Source organism: Nycticebus coucang, chromosome 3, assembly GCF_027406575.1.
Source record: "Nycticebus coucang isolate mNycCou1 chromosome 3, mNycCou1.pri, whole genome shotgun sequence".
NCBI classification, from domain to species: domain Eukaryota; kingdom Metazoa; phylum Chordata; class Mammalia; order Primates; family Lorisidae; genus Nycticebus; species Nycticebus coucang.
The window spans coordinates 44,141,089-44,159,699 of NC_069782.1; the positions used below are offsets into that span (position 1 = coordinate 44,141,089).

The 18,611-nt window shown below is 34.6% G+C and overlaps 1 protein-coding gene across 4 annotated transcripts in view; it reads right to left on the bottom strand.

Annotated features, from left to right (window-relative positions):
* NAV3 (neuron navigator 3) overlaps positions 1 to 18,611 on the bottom strand; it is an 862,702-nt gene that overhangs the window by 227,339 nt on the left and 616,752 nt on the right. For all 4 annotated transcript variants that reach the window (XM_053585283.1, XM_053585282.1, XM_053585281.1 and 1 more), the window contains exon 6: positions 15,977 to 16,160. In XM_053585283.1, the coding sequence (XP_053441258.1) occupies positions 15,977 to 16,160 (184 nt within the window). The remainder of the gene's footprint in view (positions 1 to 15,976; positions 16,161 to 18,611) is intronic.

Genomic DNA, 18,611 nt, shown 5'->3' on the forward strand with positions numbered 1-18,611 from the left:
AATTATTGACTAGGCAATAATTTTTTAAGAATGGATATCCCAGAAACAGAACAATAAAAACACAGACAGCAGAGACAGCGGAGCACTCAACAGGACAAATGACCCATTCATTTCACGTAAAAATTCCAAGAAAAAATTATGGCAGGAAACCCTTGTGTCTTTCTTATAAGGACATATAACACATTGTAAGATAGAAGCCTTATTTGGATCCAGACACAAGCAACATGAAAATTTTATGAGAAAATTGACGGAGTTTTAATACCTGGATATTAAACTAGGTAATTAATTTTTAAAGGGTGGTAATTATTTTGAACTGTGAATATGTTAAAAAAGAAATTGGACCTTTCAGAGATACAACTTTAAATTTCTTTAAAAAATGAAGCTAAGTATTTGATTCAAAATAATCATAGTGGGATTAGGGGCTTGGAAGGGTTGGATATAAATAAGTGAGGTAGTTTGTGAGTTTATGTTGGTTGAATTTGATTGGTGGGTCTATGAGAAATATGAATGGAATTTAGTATGTTAAAATATAAATATAGGATAAGAACCATTCTTATGTATTATTATTATTATCCTTTAGAAAGTAATCACTCTTCCACATGTAATTGCCACAAATGCTTAGCATATCAAAAGGAATATTTGTTTTAGTGGGTTTGTTTATAGGATAACATCATCATTTTGTAAAAGACTTACAGTATTAAGAATAAAGAAACATTATTTCACCAATTAACTCATTGGGCTTATCAATTCATGAATTTTTAATAATATCAGCCCTAACAGACATGCTGTACCAACAGCACTTCTTATAGCTGCCCTGTCTAAAATCACTGGCCTATTGCTACATAAGTCTATATCATTCTCAGATGCTTATGGGCCAAGAGGCATGGACTTTTTGGAAAACAATTTCTTTATTTTTTTTGTAAGGCTCTTAAGCTTCCATCAGAAGACCAAGGGATAAAACATTACATTGGCTTAAAACTCAATCGTTCTGTGACACTGTGTAATGTGCAAGGCATTGTGTGTACGTGTATGCGTGTGTGTGCACGAGTATATATGAATAATTTAATTAGAAAGTTGGTAATTGCTGGTTCTAATTACAGTTTTGCCGCCAACCTGTTTTTATATCCTTAGTAATGATGCTTAAAAGTCTGTTACTTCTCTCTCCCTGTTTCTGTCTCCTCATCTGAAAAGAAGATAGGAAGATAGTAAGAAAGGCTTAGTTGAACATTTGTAATGATATCCAAAATTTAAGCTATTCCTTCAGCCTTAGAACCATGGCAACTGTGGGTGGACAGCAACATTAAATCTTTATTCACAATGTTGCTCTTCCGTTCTCTTAACTTTTCTCTTTTAAACCCTCACATGAGCATTCACTCCCCATTTCTCTTGTTAACTTTTTGATCTAACTCATGATCTTTCCTTCATAGTAGCTTTCATTTATCTTATGACTCTTTGTCTTTGCCTCCCTGGGTACCAGAAAAGCGTTTTCCCCACCATTCTCATAACTCCATTCCCAAGTTTCAGACCCAGGGAACATGTAGACACGGCTCTGATGCAAGTGTGTGTAAATAAAACAAGCTGGAAAACTAGTAAACTAGAGTTTTTAGACATCTGGAATGAAGATCACATGTATTAATTTTTTTCCTGAAATGTCAAGCGATACTCATTCTAGTTAATATCAGGTATACCCAGATCAAATAGAATGATTTTGATGTATTTCTTCTTTTTTCTATTGTCTATAAGATTTAGCATGATATGTTTTTTTGAAATTATCTTTTACTTTTATTTATAAATATTAGTAGTCTATTTTTTGATACTTAAAATAATAAGAAATTAACTGATGACTCCACACTGAATCTCAGAGTCAAAGCATTCTATAATAGACATACTCTTATTTGAAAATGACTTCTGGGCCTCTTGTTTAAGTTACACTGTACATTTATATAGAAAAGAGCATAGAAAAATGAAATTTAACATCCTTAGTACACTATATACAGAGGAAAAAAAGGAATCCAATTTTAAGTTACATTAATATTCAAGGAATAGAAGTAACAGCAAATACTGGAAGGATGGACATTCAGGAGTAAGTAATCCCACCTTCAGAGTGGTGATAATCATGTTACAATGGTTCACTAAAAAGTATAAAAATGCTTTGGATGTTGAACTGATGAATAAATAAGAATCCAAATTCACATTCCTAAGGTTTTTAAGTGACAAATAGACACAGATGGTGATAAATTTTACTTAGTTTGGTATTCTCCTTTTTCTAATAAGCATATAATTATTTAGGTAACCAATTATTAAATCATAACAAACACTGTTATCAATTACCTGCCATGTACTAGCTCTGGATCAAAATAATTTAATTTTGACAAATTAGGGTTAGGCATGCAGTGATTGGTTTCCCTGAGAATTATAACCCCCCAAACCATGTATATTAATTCAGATATTCTTCACAAAAGTATAATTTGATTTTTTTAATGGAAATAATTCATTTCAAGCTTGGAAAGAAAACACAAAAATATTAAGTGTGCAAAAATGATATTCTAAAATATTTGTTTTCTATGTATTAATAAATTGAAATTCTAGTAATAAAGATCTAGAACATTGGTGAATACACAGAATCTAGAGCCAGCTGCCCTACCCAGATCTCAGCTCATCTGTTCTCTCTGCCTATTTCCTCTTCCATAAAAGGAGGATAACTTTACCTAAGGTTTTTGTGAAGACTAAGCTATAAATCACTAAGAAGAGTTTCTGTACACATAAATGCTGTAAGTTACATCCAAATGCAGTGGGATTCAGATGCACATCGGAGAGTCTCTGGAGGCTCCGTGAATATTCTGGTGAACCTTGGGTAACAGAACCTGTGCACAATCACCCTGCCCACCTGTGCTTTGTGGTCTTCCCAGCACCACACCCTTTGGTTCCCAGCTATCACATCTGATGTTACCTATATTCTTCCTCGAAAACCCATCTGCATAGCCCTTTCAGTGTATTGGCTAAGTTTTTAACTAAATAGTTAAAACCTAACTTTAATTATTTTGAGACTATAACTTCTTAAAAGCAAATGCAATTAAATCTTTTTCTCCCTCAAATTTTTATGGCCCCTATTCATTTTTTTTGCTTCTCAAAGTCAACAATACAAATCCCTGTGGGACCTAACCCAACAAAGAACCATCAGAACTGTCCCAGTAGGACCTCCAAGAACCACCATCCCCAAAATCACACACACACACACACATAGGGTGAGCATTACAGAACTTACATCTCTCAAAACTGTACTTAATCCAAAAATATCTTAAATTCGTGCATTAACATTAAATCGTCCACTCTCTTCACTATAGGTGCAAGTGCTGTCCCTACTCCTTTCCTCAAAGCACATCTATTCTCTACCCTGTCACCAGAGCAGTCTTTCTAAGGTACAAATAGCCTCACTTAAAAAAAAAATTCTGTTAAAATATCTCCAAAGCAATTTTCCTTTACATTTAAGAAGCAAGTCCCAGCTTCTTGGCATGGAATTCACAGCCTCCACAAACTGGCCTCTGCCTGCTTCTCATCTTCTCTCTCTCGTTACACTCTGAGCTAATTTCAGCAGCAGAAGATGATAGGTTCACCCATAACCCTCCATGGAAGGTGATATCTTTGTTCTATCCACTCCCCCTTTGAATCTGGGTGGGATTATGTCTTCTTCAACCATCTAAGAAGAGTCACCATCTATGAAGAGGATGCCTCAGAGGCCGCCATAGTGAAGTGGCCATGCACAGTCGCTATTCCAGTTCATCAGACCCACGACTGAGGAGTTCATGGACATGGATTCTCCATCCAGAGATGTTGTGGCTTCCAGAAGTTGGCAACACCCTAACTGTTCCATCCTTTCCCAGATGATGAAGCTGACATAATGGACCAAGAACAAGTTACACATATCTGTTCTATGCTCTGCCTGACTCCTTGCTTTACAAAATCCATGAGCATAATGGACGGTTATTATTTTGTGCCACTAGATCAGTGATATTTTTCAACTCATGAGCTGCTAGAGGTTCTTAAGTGTGCTGTAAAAAATTTTTAAAGATTATTATTTTCAAAAGAAGTTCAAAGCACAGTAAGTATATTCTTTTTTTATGCTTTTTTTTGATCAACATAATTTAAGTGTGCCGTGGAAGTTTAACTCTTGGTTCAAGTGTGCCATGAGATATAAAGGTTGAAGAACACTGTACTATATTGTGGGTTTCTTTTTAAGACTCATAAATATTTAGAACACACTTCTACTTCGACTTTGTCTTCAGCCAAATAGCTGCAATTTCCTGAATGGGGGATGGCATTTCCTTCATCAGTGATTTCATATGGGCAATGTCCTCTAACTTTGGTCACTGAGCAATTTCTACTCTATTGAATTAGCTAACACACCTACTAAATGATCCACTCAAATGTCTAGTTACTTTATAAGGGTGTGGGCACTGGGAAAAGAAACGACATCAGTATCTCAACCACATATCTAGTGCAACTCTTGGCACATTGTGGGGGCCACTTTATTTGTGGGAAGGTCACATATGAACTTTCAAATCATCGATGGAAAAGAACATTAAGCTGTAACGTAATATAAGAAGGCTCATTAGTAACAGGATCATCTTTCATTAAGCCATATGGTATGCACTGACTTACCCACTGAACAGTGGTTGGTTCATCAAAACATAAAAATTAGCCACAGACAGTAATTTTCAAACAGAGGTACTTAACACAGAAGTAGTTGAATAAACTATGCTTCTCAGTGTGACGTAGAATTTAAAAACAATCTTCACATTTCATAGGTTTTAAAAACTCATCTACATCAAGAATGTTATAGAAAAGTATTTTAGAATCTTTATTTCCTGCCTTGTCTAGTTAACCTTCTGTCTTGGAATCACAGTAACATAACATAAGAGTGGAAATCCCTATACAAAATCGCTATATAGCCAGACACGTAGTCCTCTTGATTCCCACAGAAAAATGAAAGCATTCTTCATCATAATGTCACATTTGTTCTTTAAACAGCATGACTCCCAAGGAAGCAAGGAGCAGTCCACAGAAACACATCTCAGAATATAAAGTAAGAAATGTCTTGGGTTTTAATTTTAGTGGCCTATTTTACTTCCCTATTTTCTCTCTTCTATAAAATAGCATCACGTTAATTAAGAAGGTGGGAATTATTTCCTTTTGATTCACTGAACAAGGCTTAAAAGAAAAAAATCGTGAATAAATTACCCAAGATATATTTTTAAAAGCCTTTATACCAAGGGTTTTTAGACAAAAGGACACACATTGACAATGGTGAAATATATTCCCTAGCGATTTATGAGACTGAGTAAACTGAAACAAGTTTCTTTATATGTTCTATGATTGCTCAAGGTAGAAATGCAACTATATATTCAGAACTAAGATTTAAAGATTGCCTTTAAACAAATTCTCCATTTAGTATAAAAATTCTCCCTACTGCAGTATTCCTGGAAACTTCTCTGAAAGGTAACTGACAAGCTATTAGCCTAAGAGAAACAGAGGCGTTTAGTCACCTCTGCAAATGGATCTTTTGTACTTAACAATCACATAGTCTCTTGAAAAAATATTTAAAAGATTTGTAACAACTATCCTCACTTCAGAGTATGTGATAAAATACTTTGTATACGTAAGTTTTGCTGAGAATTCGCTGAAAATGTCAGACTTCAAGATAAAGAACTCAGGGTCATATTTCTTTCACAATATCACCATAGATTTTCCACAATACTTTTACTTAAGAATGACTTAAAATGCTATGCTGTTAACATAAACTTTTTTCCACGTACAATTTTCACTAGCGAGTTAAATTGCATCTCATTACATTCAAAGCTCTATTGCAAAAGGACATTCTAATGCAGCCATCTTGAAAGAAAATGGGCCCTAAAAAATGGTAGATAAAACTATTTTGTCAAACTAGAAATTTAAACTAATTTTGGCAAAGACGAGCCTGATAAGTGAAAAATAGGGTTATATAATACTTCTGAAGACTTAAGAAGCATTGTTCAGCAAAAAATACATTAAAAAACAATGATTTCTTAGTAAATATGATCATGAGAATTATCTTTAATTATTAAATTAAAAATAATCATGTAAGTGCATATCAATAAAGTATGTGAAGATTTATGAGGAAATTTATTCTATTGAAGCTGCTTCCTATTCACTCCAAAGCAAATGCAATCATCAGCCCCATCAGCTTCACAAGTGTCATTAAGAGGTGGCTGGAGTCTCAAAATCTCTCTCTGATGGTGGGTTCACAGTCTGCCACACAGCCTTGCAGAGAGGAGACTGTGTTTTTTTGTTTGTTTTAATTACATCTTATGAGCCTGAGAGGTTAATTAGAGGGGGAGTAGGATGATCAGAAGTGGAAATCGAGGAAAGGTAATATGAAGGAGCAAATGTTGAAAGTTTGCTTTATAATGAAGACATATCCTATTGTTATAACCTCATGGGCATGACTATTTCAGTTGCTGAAATATAAAAGTCCTCTAGATCCAATTCTATGCTTACCCAGTCATCCCCAAATTTTCCATGTGGATCTGACTACCAGAAATTAATTCAGCCGTAATTAATTACGGCTTTTGAGAAAGTTGCAGGTTCTATTATAAGTTAATAAGTTGAAAATAAGTCAGTCTGTAGTAGAAAACAAATTAATATATAATCATTCATAAGGTATACAATTTCAAGTAAAAGTCTTCCTTGTTAGAGCTACATTTGAAAAGAGAATGCCTTCATACTAAAAATCTAGTATTTGCAGTTATAAGCCAATTTCGAGTGCTTAAGAGAAAATGTTTACACTGTGTACAAATGGTCCATCCATATGTCCTTGGGTAAAATTTTACATAAGCAAATCACAAATTAGTTATCCTATTATGATACCCATTTCATAGGAAAAAGATTTGGTAGTTACAACTAAATTATAAAATACTGACTCACCATTGTTTTTATCTAAACATTTATGTCAAAAGGTATGTCTTAAATTCTTTAAATTCAGAGTCAGTCTAATACTTTAAAAGTTTGTCTTATCATAATTCCTTTGTAAAGAAAGTATAGTTATGATTTTTCATTTTATGCCTAGAAAATTAAGTTGGATAATGATCCTAGTTTTGTTAAGGAAAGTAAAAGTTATCAGAACTAAGAATGATTCTGTCCATGCCTACTGAGACTTAAACTCTCCAATATGATGCCATGAATGTGTTGATTAAAAGCTTAAGTTCATAACCCCCGAAGGGGAACAAGGTAGACGATGGGGGCCATCAATGGGCAAGAGACTTCAACAGATTTTGGAGAGCAGAAAATAAAGAGAAGAATATTAGTGGAGGGCAAGAAAATGCTTGCCATGGTGTATACAAGAGGGAGGACTCAATCTAGAACAGCAAGCTGGACCAAGAAATTGTACATGAGATAAAGGGCTATCAAAGACAATTAAATAAATGTGTGTCAACTCTTATCTATGACCACCCCATGGCCAGACATTTTTATAGGGAAAACAAAACAAAAACAAAACCAACTAGCTAAATAATCTGAACAAGCAAGACACATTTAAACTATAATAACTGAATATTTTCAAAGAAAAAGATGGTGCCATATCAATACCCCTTTCTTTCTTGGACTGATTCCCTCCAAACCATCATAAAAGAAGCTCTGGCCCTTATTTAAAGTCATCTAATATATTATTATTCGATTTAAACAAATAGCAACTTTCACTACACATTCAGAAAAGCTTTGCATAGGAATGAATCAGAATATATGTCTTGACTCTGCAGAACATATTCAGAGTCGCTACTTTATAGACACTCCATTAGTTTTCAGCTCTAATCAAAGTCTAAGTGCCAGATACACAGGCCATTTCTGTTCTCATCCTGCTTATCTGCAACATCTCACACAGTTGAGGTCCCATAAATAATGGTTAGAAACACAAACTTCAACGCCAGATTGCCTGGACTCAGTTTTGGCTTTGTCTCCGTGAAACCCTGTGCAACTTAATTGGCCTTTCCATTTTTAGTTTTCTTATCCAAAAATCAGGATTAAGAGTGCAGCGCCTGTGTCAGTGGACTGCCATGAGGATTGCAAAAGTCAATTTGTGTACTTAGAATGGTGACTGGGCCCCAGAAGGGCTACATATAAATTATGATTATTGACCTTCCCGTCTTTGGAGCATATTTTTCACTTGCTTTCCAGGACAGAAGTTTTCTTCCTACTTTCCAGGCTGACTAATTTTGGTCTCTTCCACCAGGTCTTGCTGTCTCCCTGACCTCTAAACCTTGCTGGGCTCCTGATCCAAAGCCTCAATTCTCTCCTTTTCTTCATCTATGCACAGTTTGGTGATTTTTATCATATCTATTTTCATAGGTTATCAAAATTTCTATGTGCTTTTGTCTCCATAATTTTTACCTGTAGGCTATATCTGTTCCTTCAACTCACCTTGCAATTCCATTGTCCTCCTTATATTCACACTTAGATGCATCTCATAGATGTTTCAAAGTTGACATGCCAATAAGTGAATATCTGACCTTCTCCCTATCAAACTAGTTCTCCCCAATTTTTTCCATTAAGTGACTAGACACACTGTCTTTCTAGGGCCAATACTATGTTGATAACCTGAAGTATCAATGTTAGAGCCTCTTTTCTGTTTACCAGTTCCATGGCAAATCTGATACTTAACTCTTTCAAATACTTTCAAAGTATATTGGGAATTTAACCTCCTGTCTCTACTTTGCTGCTACGCTTTTCTTCATGACTCCTCCCTAGCACCTTTTCCCCACTACACTCTACTTTCAGGTCAGAGTCCTGTCTCTCCTCAGGACACAGGAGCTTTCCATCTCTCCAAGAGTACAAGTCAAAGTCCTTACAATGGCGACACTATTGTACTAACGCTTGCCTTTTGTTTTTTTAATTATACCTTATTCTTTTTCTGCCTCTTTCATTTGATCCATCCCAAATGGAATAGAAATTTTTCTTTTGAAACCAGATGAGCTCCTAACTCTAGGTTTAAGCCCTTGTTCTTCTGTCAGCCTGAAACACTCTACTCGGGGACAATCACACATGATGTAAAGTGTCTCATCTTAGTGAGAACTGTCCTTAGTAGCCTATTTAAATTTGCCCATATAAGGCTCCCACACATCTGATTTCCTTTTCTATGATTTATATTTCTCCTTGATCTGTAGTCAAATTACTGGTATATATTTTTTATTGTCTCCCGTTGCCAGAATGAAAGCTTCAGTACATTAAAATGTTTAAATCTATCCTGTCTTCTGCTATACTTCCATGGCCAAAAGAATTGGCGGTGACATACTAAGTGTGTAGTCAGTATTTGTTAAATAAATTAATGAGAGTGGGGTGAAATGGGGAAGGGAGAATCAAAAGATAATAATCACTCGGATGAATACAAACTACTGATATTTAGCTACATGAGAGTAACTGCTAAATAAAGGACTTAAAAAAATTAAAGGAGTTACCTTTGTGTCATCAGATTGTGCACGTGAAGGGCTGCAAATTGACAGGCTATTTTAATCATAGGAATAGTATTACCTTGGATTATTTCTATACATTTATTAAAATTTAAAGTAGAATGGACAGACTTGATTAGAAAAAGAAAAGGGCAAAGGGTTGAAGTGGCTGACTTAAGGTCTTTAGTATTGGTCAATATATGTAATATTATACTTGGGAGATAATGCTCGAGTGGAGAAGAAAAGATGAACAGAGCTAGTTTGAATGTCTATCATATGGTAAGTACTGTGCTAAGTGAGTGTTCATTCAGAAGTCATTTCACCTGGTCTCTTGGGCACTCTTACGAGGAAGTTACCAGCACTGTAAGGTTAGAACCAAGAACACCCATACTGGAGCTGGTTAAAAACACTCCTTCATTCCACCAGGAATTGCTAGGCAGTATTCAAATCCATGTTTGCCTGACTACAAGATAATACAAATTAGGTAGATGAGTCTTCATCTATAACAACAGAAGCACCAGTAAGCGACCTTCTGCACTTGGTATGTACATCCTTGCTCCATCTCTTTAAATATTACACATTCTTTGTTCCAAATCCAATCAATTAAGAATAATTTCTCTCTCTTCAATTATTTACCTCTAGAAATTAAAAAAATCCAGTTTTTTTTCTTTTTTTTTTTTTATTGTTGGGGATTCATTGAGGGTACAATAAGCCAGGTTATACTGATTGCAATTGTTAGGTAAAGTCCCTCTTGCAATCATGTCTTGCCCCCATAAAGTGTGACACACACCAAGGCCCCACTCCCCTCCCTCCGTCCCTCTTTCTGCTTCCCCCCCCATAACCTTAAATGTCATTAATTGTCCTCATATAAAAATTGAGTACATAGGATTCATGCTTCTATATGTATACCATGGAATACTATTCAGCCATTAAAAAAAATGGAGACTTTACATCCTTCGTATTAACCTGGATGGAAGTGGAAGACATTATTCTTAGTAAAGCATCACAAAAAAATCCAGTTTTTTAAAAAAATTGTATAAATCTCTTGTTTTTGATGGTTTAAAGTTTAATTGATTCATTGAATTTATAAAAGAGCACATTATAGGGCATTGCATAGAACTGAGTTAAGCAACTAATTGAAGCCAGGTTCATGAGGGCTTAAATTACTAGAGCCTTCCTGTCATCTTAAATTAAACTTCCTTACATACTTTTCAAGATTTATAACTCTTGGCCAAAAAGCTGTAAACCATCCCAGTTTCAGAGTGAATCTTCCAGAAGGAAATAATATTTCCTGGAAAAGAAACCCTGGAAGGCAAATGTCTTCAATAGGAAGACAGTTCCAAGAGCAACGTGTGTGGTGGGGTCACGGGAACCTTGGGGCGGGGCTGCTAAGGGAACAGATGAGTCACTGAGAAACCATGTACCAAGGGATTTTGCAATTTAACTTGTGAGTATAGTAGGAGTAAGTTAACTGAAGTGAACACATCCTTGATTCACCCCTCCAAAATGGAAAGCACAAGGGCCAGTGATCATATGCAGAGATCACAATCTCTCAAATCCCCCAAACAACTCTTTTGCTTAATTCAGGAAGATTTATCATTAACACTGTCTTTGCCACTTTTATCATCTATGCGATTTCTCACCTCCACTTTCACATTCTTTACTTTTTACATGTTTTCATTCTATAAACATAAAGCTAACCTATTTATTCATGTGATTTAATAACCACAATTTGCGAGTCAGTAAAATTCACCAAGTATTTGATAACAAGATGAAAAGTTGATTAGTAATCTGATCAAAAATTAAGCTAAAAGACCTGCATTTTAAGAAAAATCACTTCTTTTTATAAGCTTATAACAAATCAAAAAGCTAACCCTCTCATGTAGTATCATCCTAACACCTTATATATACCTAGATCAGTACATAAAAAATAAATTTTCATTTTATAATTTTTTTACTATAATGTTTTATAAGATATTCTCAAGAAAATCATGTTTTCATGTACTGGACATGGTTGGCTGGTTTATATGGTTTCAGTGAAATTGAACTTTTACTTTTCTTGTCAACCAGAACTCTGTCAAAATGCAACATATAAAAATGCATTATCAGCAGAAATATCCTAATTGCTGTGCACATTTATTTAATGGAAATGAACTTCCTGAGTTTGGGAATCATAGGATTCTTTTTTACCTCTTTTTTCTAAAATAGGAAATAAGATTTCCCGCATATTCCTGTAGATGCTTTATCAATAGGCATCAACTATGATCCCAACTCTTATATATGATTTTTATCACTTTATATTAAAATATTTCTCATATTTACCTCCTTGATTAGAGACAGGGCCTTTAATCTACCCTTTACAAAATAAAAAGTCAGAAATACAGAAAAATAAAACTAGTGTTAGTTTATTCAATAAATGCAAATATGATGCTTAAGATTTTGAAATATAGCAAAATACTAAATCTTCACTCATATAAAGTCCATCCATTTTATCTGGATGGACAGATAAAATCTAATTTTTATAGTAAGTATGTTCAAATTTTGGAGAATTGATGACTTAATTAAGTCTCTATAGCTCCAAATATAGCCAAAAATTTCTCTGTGATGGATTTAAGAAATTTAGAATCTGAACCCCATTTTTACTCTCATACATTGTACTGAAATGTACTAAAGTGGATACTTCCCATGTCGCTGTCCTCACAGCCCTTACTTTCTACAGTGAATAAGAGGACTGTAAGCTAGGCGGCGACTGTGGCTAATGACGAAAGAGTAAAGTGTAGCCAAGTAAAATGGGAAGTGCAGATGGGCAGGCTACGGTATTAAAAGCATCGCATCGAGTGTCCTTGAGAAAGTAACATTTGAGCAGCTGACTTAAAAGTCAGAGGTTCAGCCACCTGGTCTACCAGTGAAAAGCAAGGCAAAGCACAGGCAAAGGAACCAGCTGGAGCGCACTTCCTACGGCGGGAGCAAGCTGGGGCTATCTGAGATCTCTTGCAGGGTTTTGAGCAGGGGAGAGCCATGCGCCAGGTATGTTCAAAGTGTTTTATGTGTACTGACCTATTTGACCCCCCAAATTACACCAGGGAACCAGTGCCATTTTTTATTTGTAGCAAATGATAAAACTGAAGCATGGGGGAAGTTAGGTGAGCTGCCGAGAGGTGAACCTTTATATAGTAAGCGATCTAGGTGCCCCCTGAAGAGGACTCACACACGTGCACTCACACTGGCCTGTGTGCACACACACTCACACGGCCATGGACACGTCCACACAAAGGTGGGACAGGAGCTGAGAGAGCAGGAGAGCACGGTCTGTCACCCACACTCTGTTCATTCCTCCTTGGTTTCTTTTCTCTTACATATTTTACTTATTCATCTTTAAATCAAAATAATTTTTAAATGAAAGATGTTCATATTGAGAACATCTGGAGCTATTTTAAAAACAGCAAAATCAAATTAAAAATTTTTAAGCTGTAAAATAAATACCATGGAAATATATACCATTGTGCCGATTTATTTTAAACTAACAGAACAAAACTGAGATATTGTCCTCGAGCTGAAGCAATGTGCCCTAAAATTTTTAGTAGTCTACAGAAAAAATTTAAGAATACTTTCTGGTTAAAAATCCAGAAAAATATAGCAAGATACCATTGAAAGTAATTACTTGGAAAGAACTTTGAAATCAATACAAAGGCATCATAAATCATGATTTACGACTCACACCTCCAGCAAATGAAGATAAATTCGTCATTTGGATGTTTTTTCTGCAGTAATTATCTTGGTCCTAACACATATACACTATATTAGTTTCCTATGTATATTGTTACTACGTGCTTTTGAAAAATACTTCATAATGTTATTGTTGTTACAGGTAAGTCCACATAAATTCTAATTTGTAGATAAATTCGACATACCAAAACTATACAAGTGAAAGTAAGTGCTGACATCTGAAATATGTATATTATATTTCAAAACATGTGACAAGTTATGTAGAAACTAATAATTTCTACAATTACCCTGACATATGTCATGGTCATGGACGCTGCTTTAAGGGAAGCTAGTACTCGACTTATTAAGTTAACCATCAATTTAAAAGTTATTAAATCCAATTTGTCAAAAGAAAAATTATCTGAGTCCATCTCAGTCTTAAAAGACATTGGTGAAAAGAATACTGTCATAATCTTGTAATGAAAAAAAATTGTATCCTTTTCCCAAATAGTATAAAAACTATGTATGGCTTTATGTCTAAAAATACAGCTTCATAACTGCCATGTACTTCTAGCAAGAAGAATAGAAAAAGAAACATTTCCCCAAAAGGGTCATAACTACCAAAAAGTTCTGGGCAAGAAATTCTGGAGAAAATGTTCCACACGACAGAAACAGAAATAATGTAAATAAAAGCAATGACAAATGATATTCCATATTGCTTCTGGGCCAAAATGCTTTATATAAAATCACTTTATTCCCTTTATATTTTCAGCTATCATTTGTGCCTCTTAAATGTTCAAATTGTTTAAACCAAACTCTAGGAAATATTTCTGGCACTTTCAAAGTCTAGGTTTCTTTATACCAGCCACACACACACACACACACAAAAAATAAAAATATATAAAATATGATGTTTCCTATTTTCTCCTTCTCTATGTTAAGAAAATCCAGGAAACTTACCCTATAGAGATTTATTTTCCATGTTAACTCCTGCACAATTTCACCTGATAATGCAAAGTCAGAACGAGCTGAAGACAGAAGATTATCTGCATTATTGAATAATGAAAATTATCTTCCATCACTCCATAAACTTTATATGACATGCTATATTTCTGAGAAAACTATGATTTTTTTCTTTATTACTTAAAAAATTCACTGATAAGTAAAAATCTGCCAAGGGAATAGAATTTACAGATTATATAGAGAAAGAAAGATTGCTTAAAATGAAGTGAGAAACAAGGTTCATGTGAACCTTGAAAGAGAAAGTGTTTATATGAAAGAGAAAGTGTTTCCTGAACAGCTAAACAATGTACAGTAAATGGGAGGTGCTTCATAAATATATTTTGAAGTTTTATTTATTTATTTATTTATTTTTATTAAATCATAGCTGTGTACATCAATATGATCATGGGGCACCATACACTTGGTTCATAGAATATTTGACACATTTTCATCTCATTAGTTGACATAGCCCTCCTGGCATTTTCTTAGTTACTTTGCCAAGACATTTACATTCCACATTTGCCAAGCCTCACATGTAACTTCATTTCTAATTATCAAGCTCATGCTTCACTGAGAATTATTAAGCTTCAAGATTGGCTTCTAAGATGGAAAAAATTAAATATTTACATTTGTTTGAGATATGCATATATTTTTAAAGATGAATATTTTTACATCCTCCCTTCTTGAGAAAAACATACATAACACTTTCTATAATAGAGTGAACTAACTGAAGGGAACAAATGTAGTAGCAGTTTACATGAAACGTGTTAAATGAAACTTGACTTTGTGATCATTTGTTTTACTTGTCAACTAGGCTAGACTATAGTTCCGGTTATTCAATCGAATCCTAATGCTGTGAAGATATTTTGGCGATGTGATTACAGTGCATAATCAACAGTTAATTAGTAAGGAGATTATTGTAGATAATCTGAGTGAGCTTAATTTCGCCAGTTGGAAGGTTTTTAAAGCAGAATTGAGGCTTCCTTGAGAGAAGACATTCTACCTGTATCCAGCAGTTTCAACTCCTAGTAAAAGTTTTGGCCTATCCTTCCTCCTGGGCTGCTCTGCAGATTTCGAAGTTGCCTGTAGTCAGCTCCCCAAAATACATGAACTGATTCTTCACAATAAATCTTTTTGTATATATCTCTCAATGACTCTGTTTTTCTGGTTGAACACAGGTTCATACAGTTGGGCAAAAGTAGTAGTAAAAGAAGAAGGAAGGACATTGCCATGATTTGAGAGCACCCCCCGCCCCAAGCTGTGTCTACACATACATACATGTGCCAAAAGACTCAAGCCCAACAAACACATACATGTATGTGCTCATAATACACACACACACACACACACACACACAATCTGTTGCCAAAAACAGTGTTCTCAATCCTCTCTTGCTCTATGTTTAACAGACCTGAAATGTTTTACAGATTTACCTAATTAAAAGCATCAAGGAAACATGACTATTATATATAACAGGAGGCCAGGACTTAATTGCATATTCAAAATGCTAAAGGAACCTGTAGAAAGAAGTAGCCACACCACACTACTTACACCAAAGACATTTCACACTTTGATACAGAAGAACAATGATCAGAAAACAATTTCCCCTAAAAGATGACAGATGCTGCTCGTCCAACCAAAAGAAAGTGGCTTTAATTTTATAAACACTAGTGAAATAATCCCATCACATGGATATATGTAAGTCATTTTTCACCGCTGTAAACAATAATTTTTTAAAACACAAGTTGCATTTCGATAAATCAATTTTAAATACCCTCGCTGTTTCCCTTCCTTACCTGGACTGCATATCTTGCTGGGTTTTGGCCTGACTAGCTTCCGGTGGAGGGGAGGCGTGAGTGACCCGCTGCTGAAGTTCCACCAACGACTGGTAATACTGCTGTTGGTGGTGCTGCTGCTGTTTGTAGCGAGACAGACTGAAAAACAGTCCTAGAATGGCTTTTAAGTTTCCATTTCTTATTTCTGTGTTAAACAGAAAATATAAAATACGGATAACAGGAAGTGAATATTCTTTTCAACTAAGGACATGCTAGCTGCAACCCTCTTCAACTAGGTCTATGGAGACCAAAATGCCCTGGTGCTGTCACAGACTCAGACAAGCCTGAATTGCTGAAATGTACTAACATTTCCTCAAGTTTAGAATGTCAGGGAGAGAATGAGAACACCAAGGGTAGAGAAACAAACCTCACTCAAAAGAGGGATTCTTTGCTGCCCCTGAACTACAAGTTTTCTAGAGTTAAATTCTTGCTGTAAATAGATAAGCTCCCTCTCTCTTGAAGGAACCATTTGGTTTAGCACACTGCTTCCCTTACAAATACACACAGCTGTGAGTTAGCAACATGGCAGTGGCTGTGAACTGGAGAGAGAAAGCCACTTGCATGCTGGTTGGCCTGCATTTATAAGTATTGATGATGTGGGTGCACCTCATAATACTAACTGAATTTACAGCAAGCACATTCCGAGAAAATCACTCACCTACCAATTTATTTATACATACACAAGGTGGCCATAAAGTTCCTATGCAACTACTTTAGTTGGCTATTTTAAAATTGCACAGGAAATTTATGTCCACCCTTGTATGTATAGTTTTTAAAAAACATATAAATATGCTTAAAATAGTTGGCTATTTTAAATTGGCCACCCTGTATATGTATGTATATATCTTCCAAATATATATCTCATCCAGAAATCTTCCCAAAGCACACTACATCATCAGTTTAAAGTTCTAATTCTTTGATTTTTAATTTGTGATATATATATAGATAATAAAGATCAGTTTATGTGATGTTAGATAACAGAATTGGATAAATGTTAAGTGGAATTCCTTGTACAGATGGAGCTCCAGTGTGAGTTTTTCAAATACTGACTAAAAAAAAAATTCTCAAAGTAGACTACTACACGATCCTACCGTTTTCTTCTGTACTTACAACTTAAAAATTCGGAAGAGAAGTAAAGCTTGAAATAAAGCTCCACAACCTGTAATCATATTTTAAATAAAATTTGCTGTTGGCAATAAAAAACACCCTCCTCTGACATCAAGGTTTTATGTCTCCTTTTGGAGGGGACATAAAGAAAACTTAAAAAACTTTTGGATTCCTTTTTCTCTGATATTTATGAAACCCAAACCATGAAGTACAATTATTCATATGAAATGAATCTCTAATTTGTTTTACTTTCCCCCCAGATCTTCCTCAGAGTTTCTGTACTATAGAAAAGTTGAGCTCAGCAATCTGCAACTACAATGACAAAGTTTTAATTTTCTCCTGTAAGCCTGAATGACCTTGTTTGAAGAGTTTTAATTTTTTTCATTTAATTATTTTGTATATGTAATGAATGTAGAAAATCGTTTTGATAAGCATTTGTTTATTTTTTTAAAGTTGAATTAAAATCAATAGGCCCCTATTCATATATGTTGCTATTTGGGAAGAGACACAAAATGAACAAATGGTGGTATTTCTACCCTACCTTTATCCATTCAGAAAGGAACATATTTATCCCGGGAAATTTTACTCAAATGTTAATCTAAGTACTAAAACCAGCAATTAGATTTGTACCTAAGATTTCTGGCCTTGAAATGTATAATATAATAACTTCATAGCACATAAACATAAAAGAGACTTAACCATCATTTAGCTTTCTTCAGTGTGGCAAATGTTATCTTATAGGCATGGCAAGTTTTTGCAAACTTTTTCTACTTTTATGTATGAAAAGAAAAATGGCTCAGAAAAAAATGACAAAACTCGTTCAATATTTTCCCATTTTACTGTATTTCAATTTTAATGATGATCTTTGAAAACTCTAATAGTTTAAAACCTTTATATATAACACTCATTAATACTATTAGAGCTAGTTATTTAAGAAATCATAATGATTTATATGACTTATTTAAACTTAGCAAATATTTTGACTATCACTACTAACTGGATTTATGTTATAGAAATGTTACTGATAAAATAATATTTAAGCCATAATTGTACTACTTGACATGTATTTATGTCTATCTAGCATATATCCAGAAAAGCTACTTAAGAATCTAAAAGTACTGTGCCCTACTAATAACATGAGGATGCTTTACTGATTCACCCCTGCCCCCCATATACTTAGTCATGAAAAGAACTGTGTTGGGAAAATATGGAAAATGCTTTAAACAATTACTAAAAGTACTGTGCCCTACTAATAACATGAGGATGCTTTACTGATTCACCCTTTCCCCCCATATACTTAGTCATGAAAAGAACTGTGTTGGTAAAATATGGACAATGCTTTAAACAATTAAAGTACACATTAATAATTATTATGTTTTGAGCAACTTTACCAATTTCCTTTATTGCCTTAAGGAGCTACAATATGCTCCAACATAACATTTTTTAGGTTATGAAAAGTTTTTAGAAGCATTGATAACAAGCACAACTG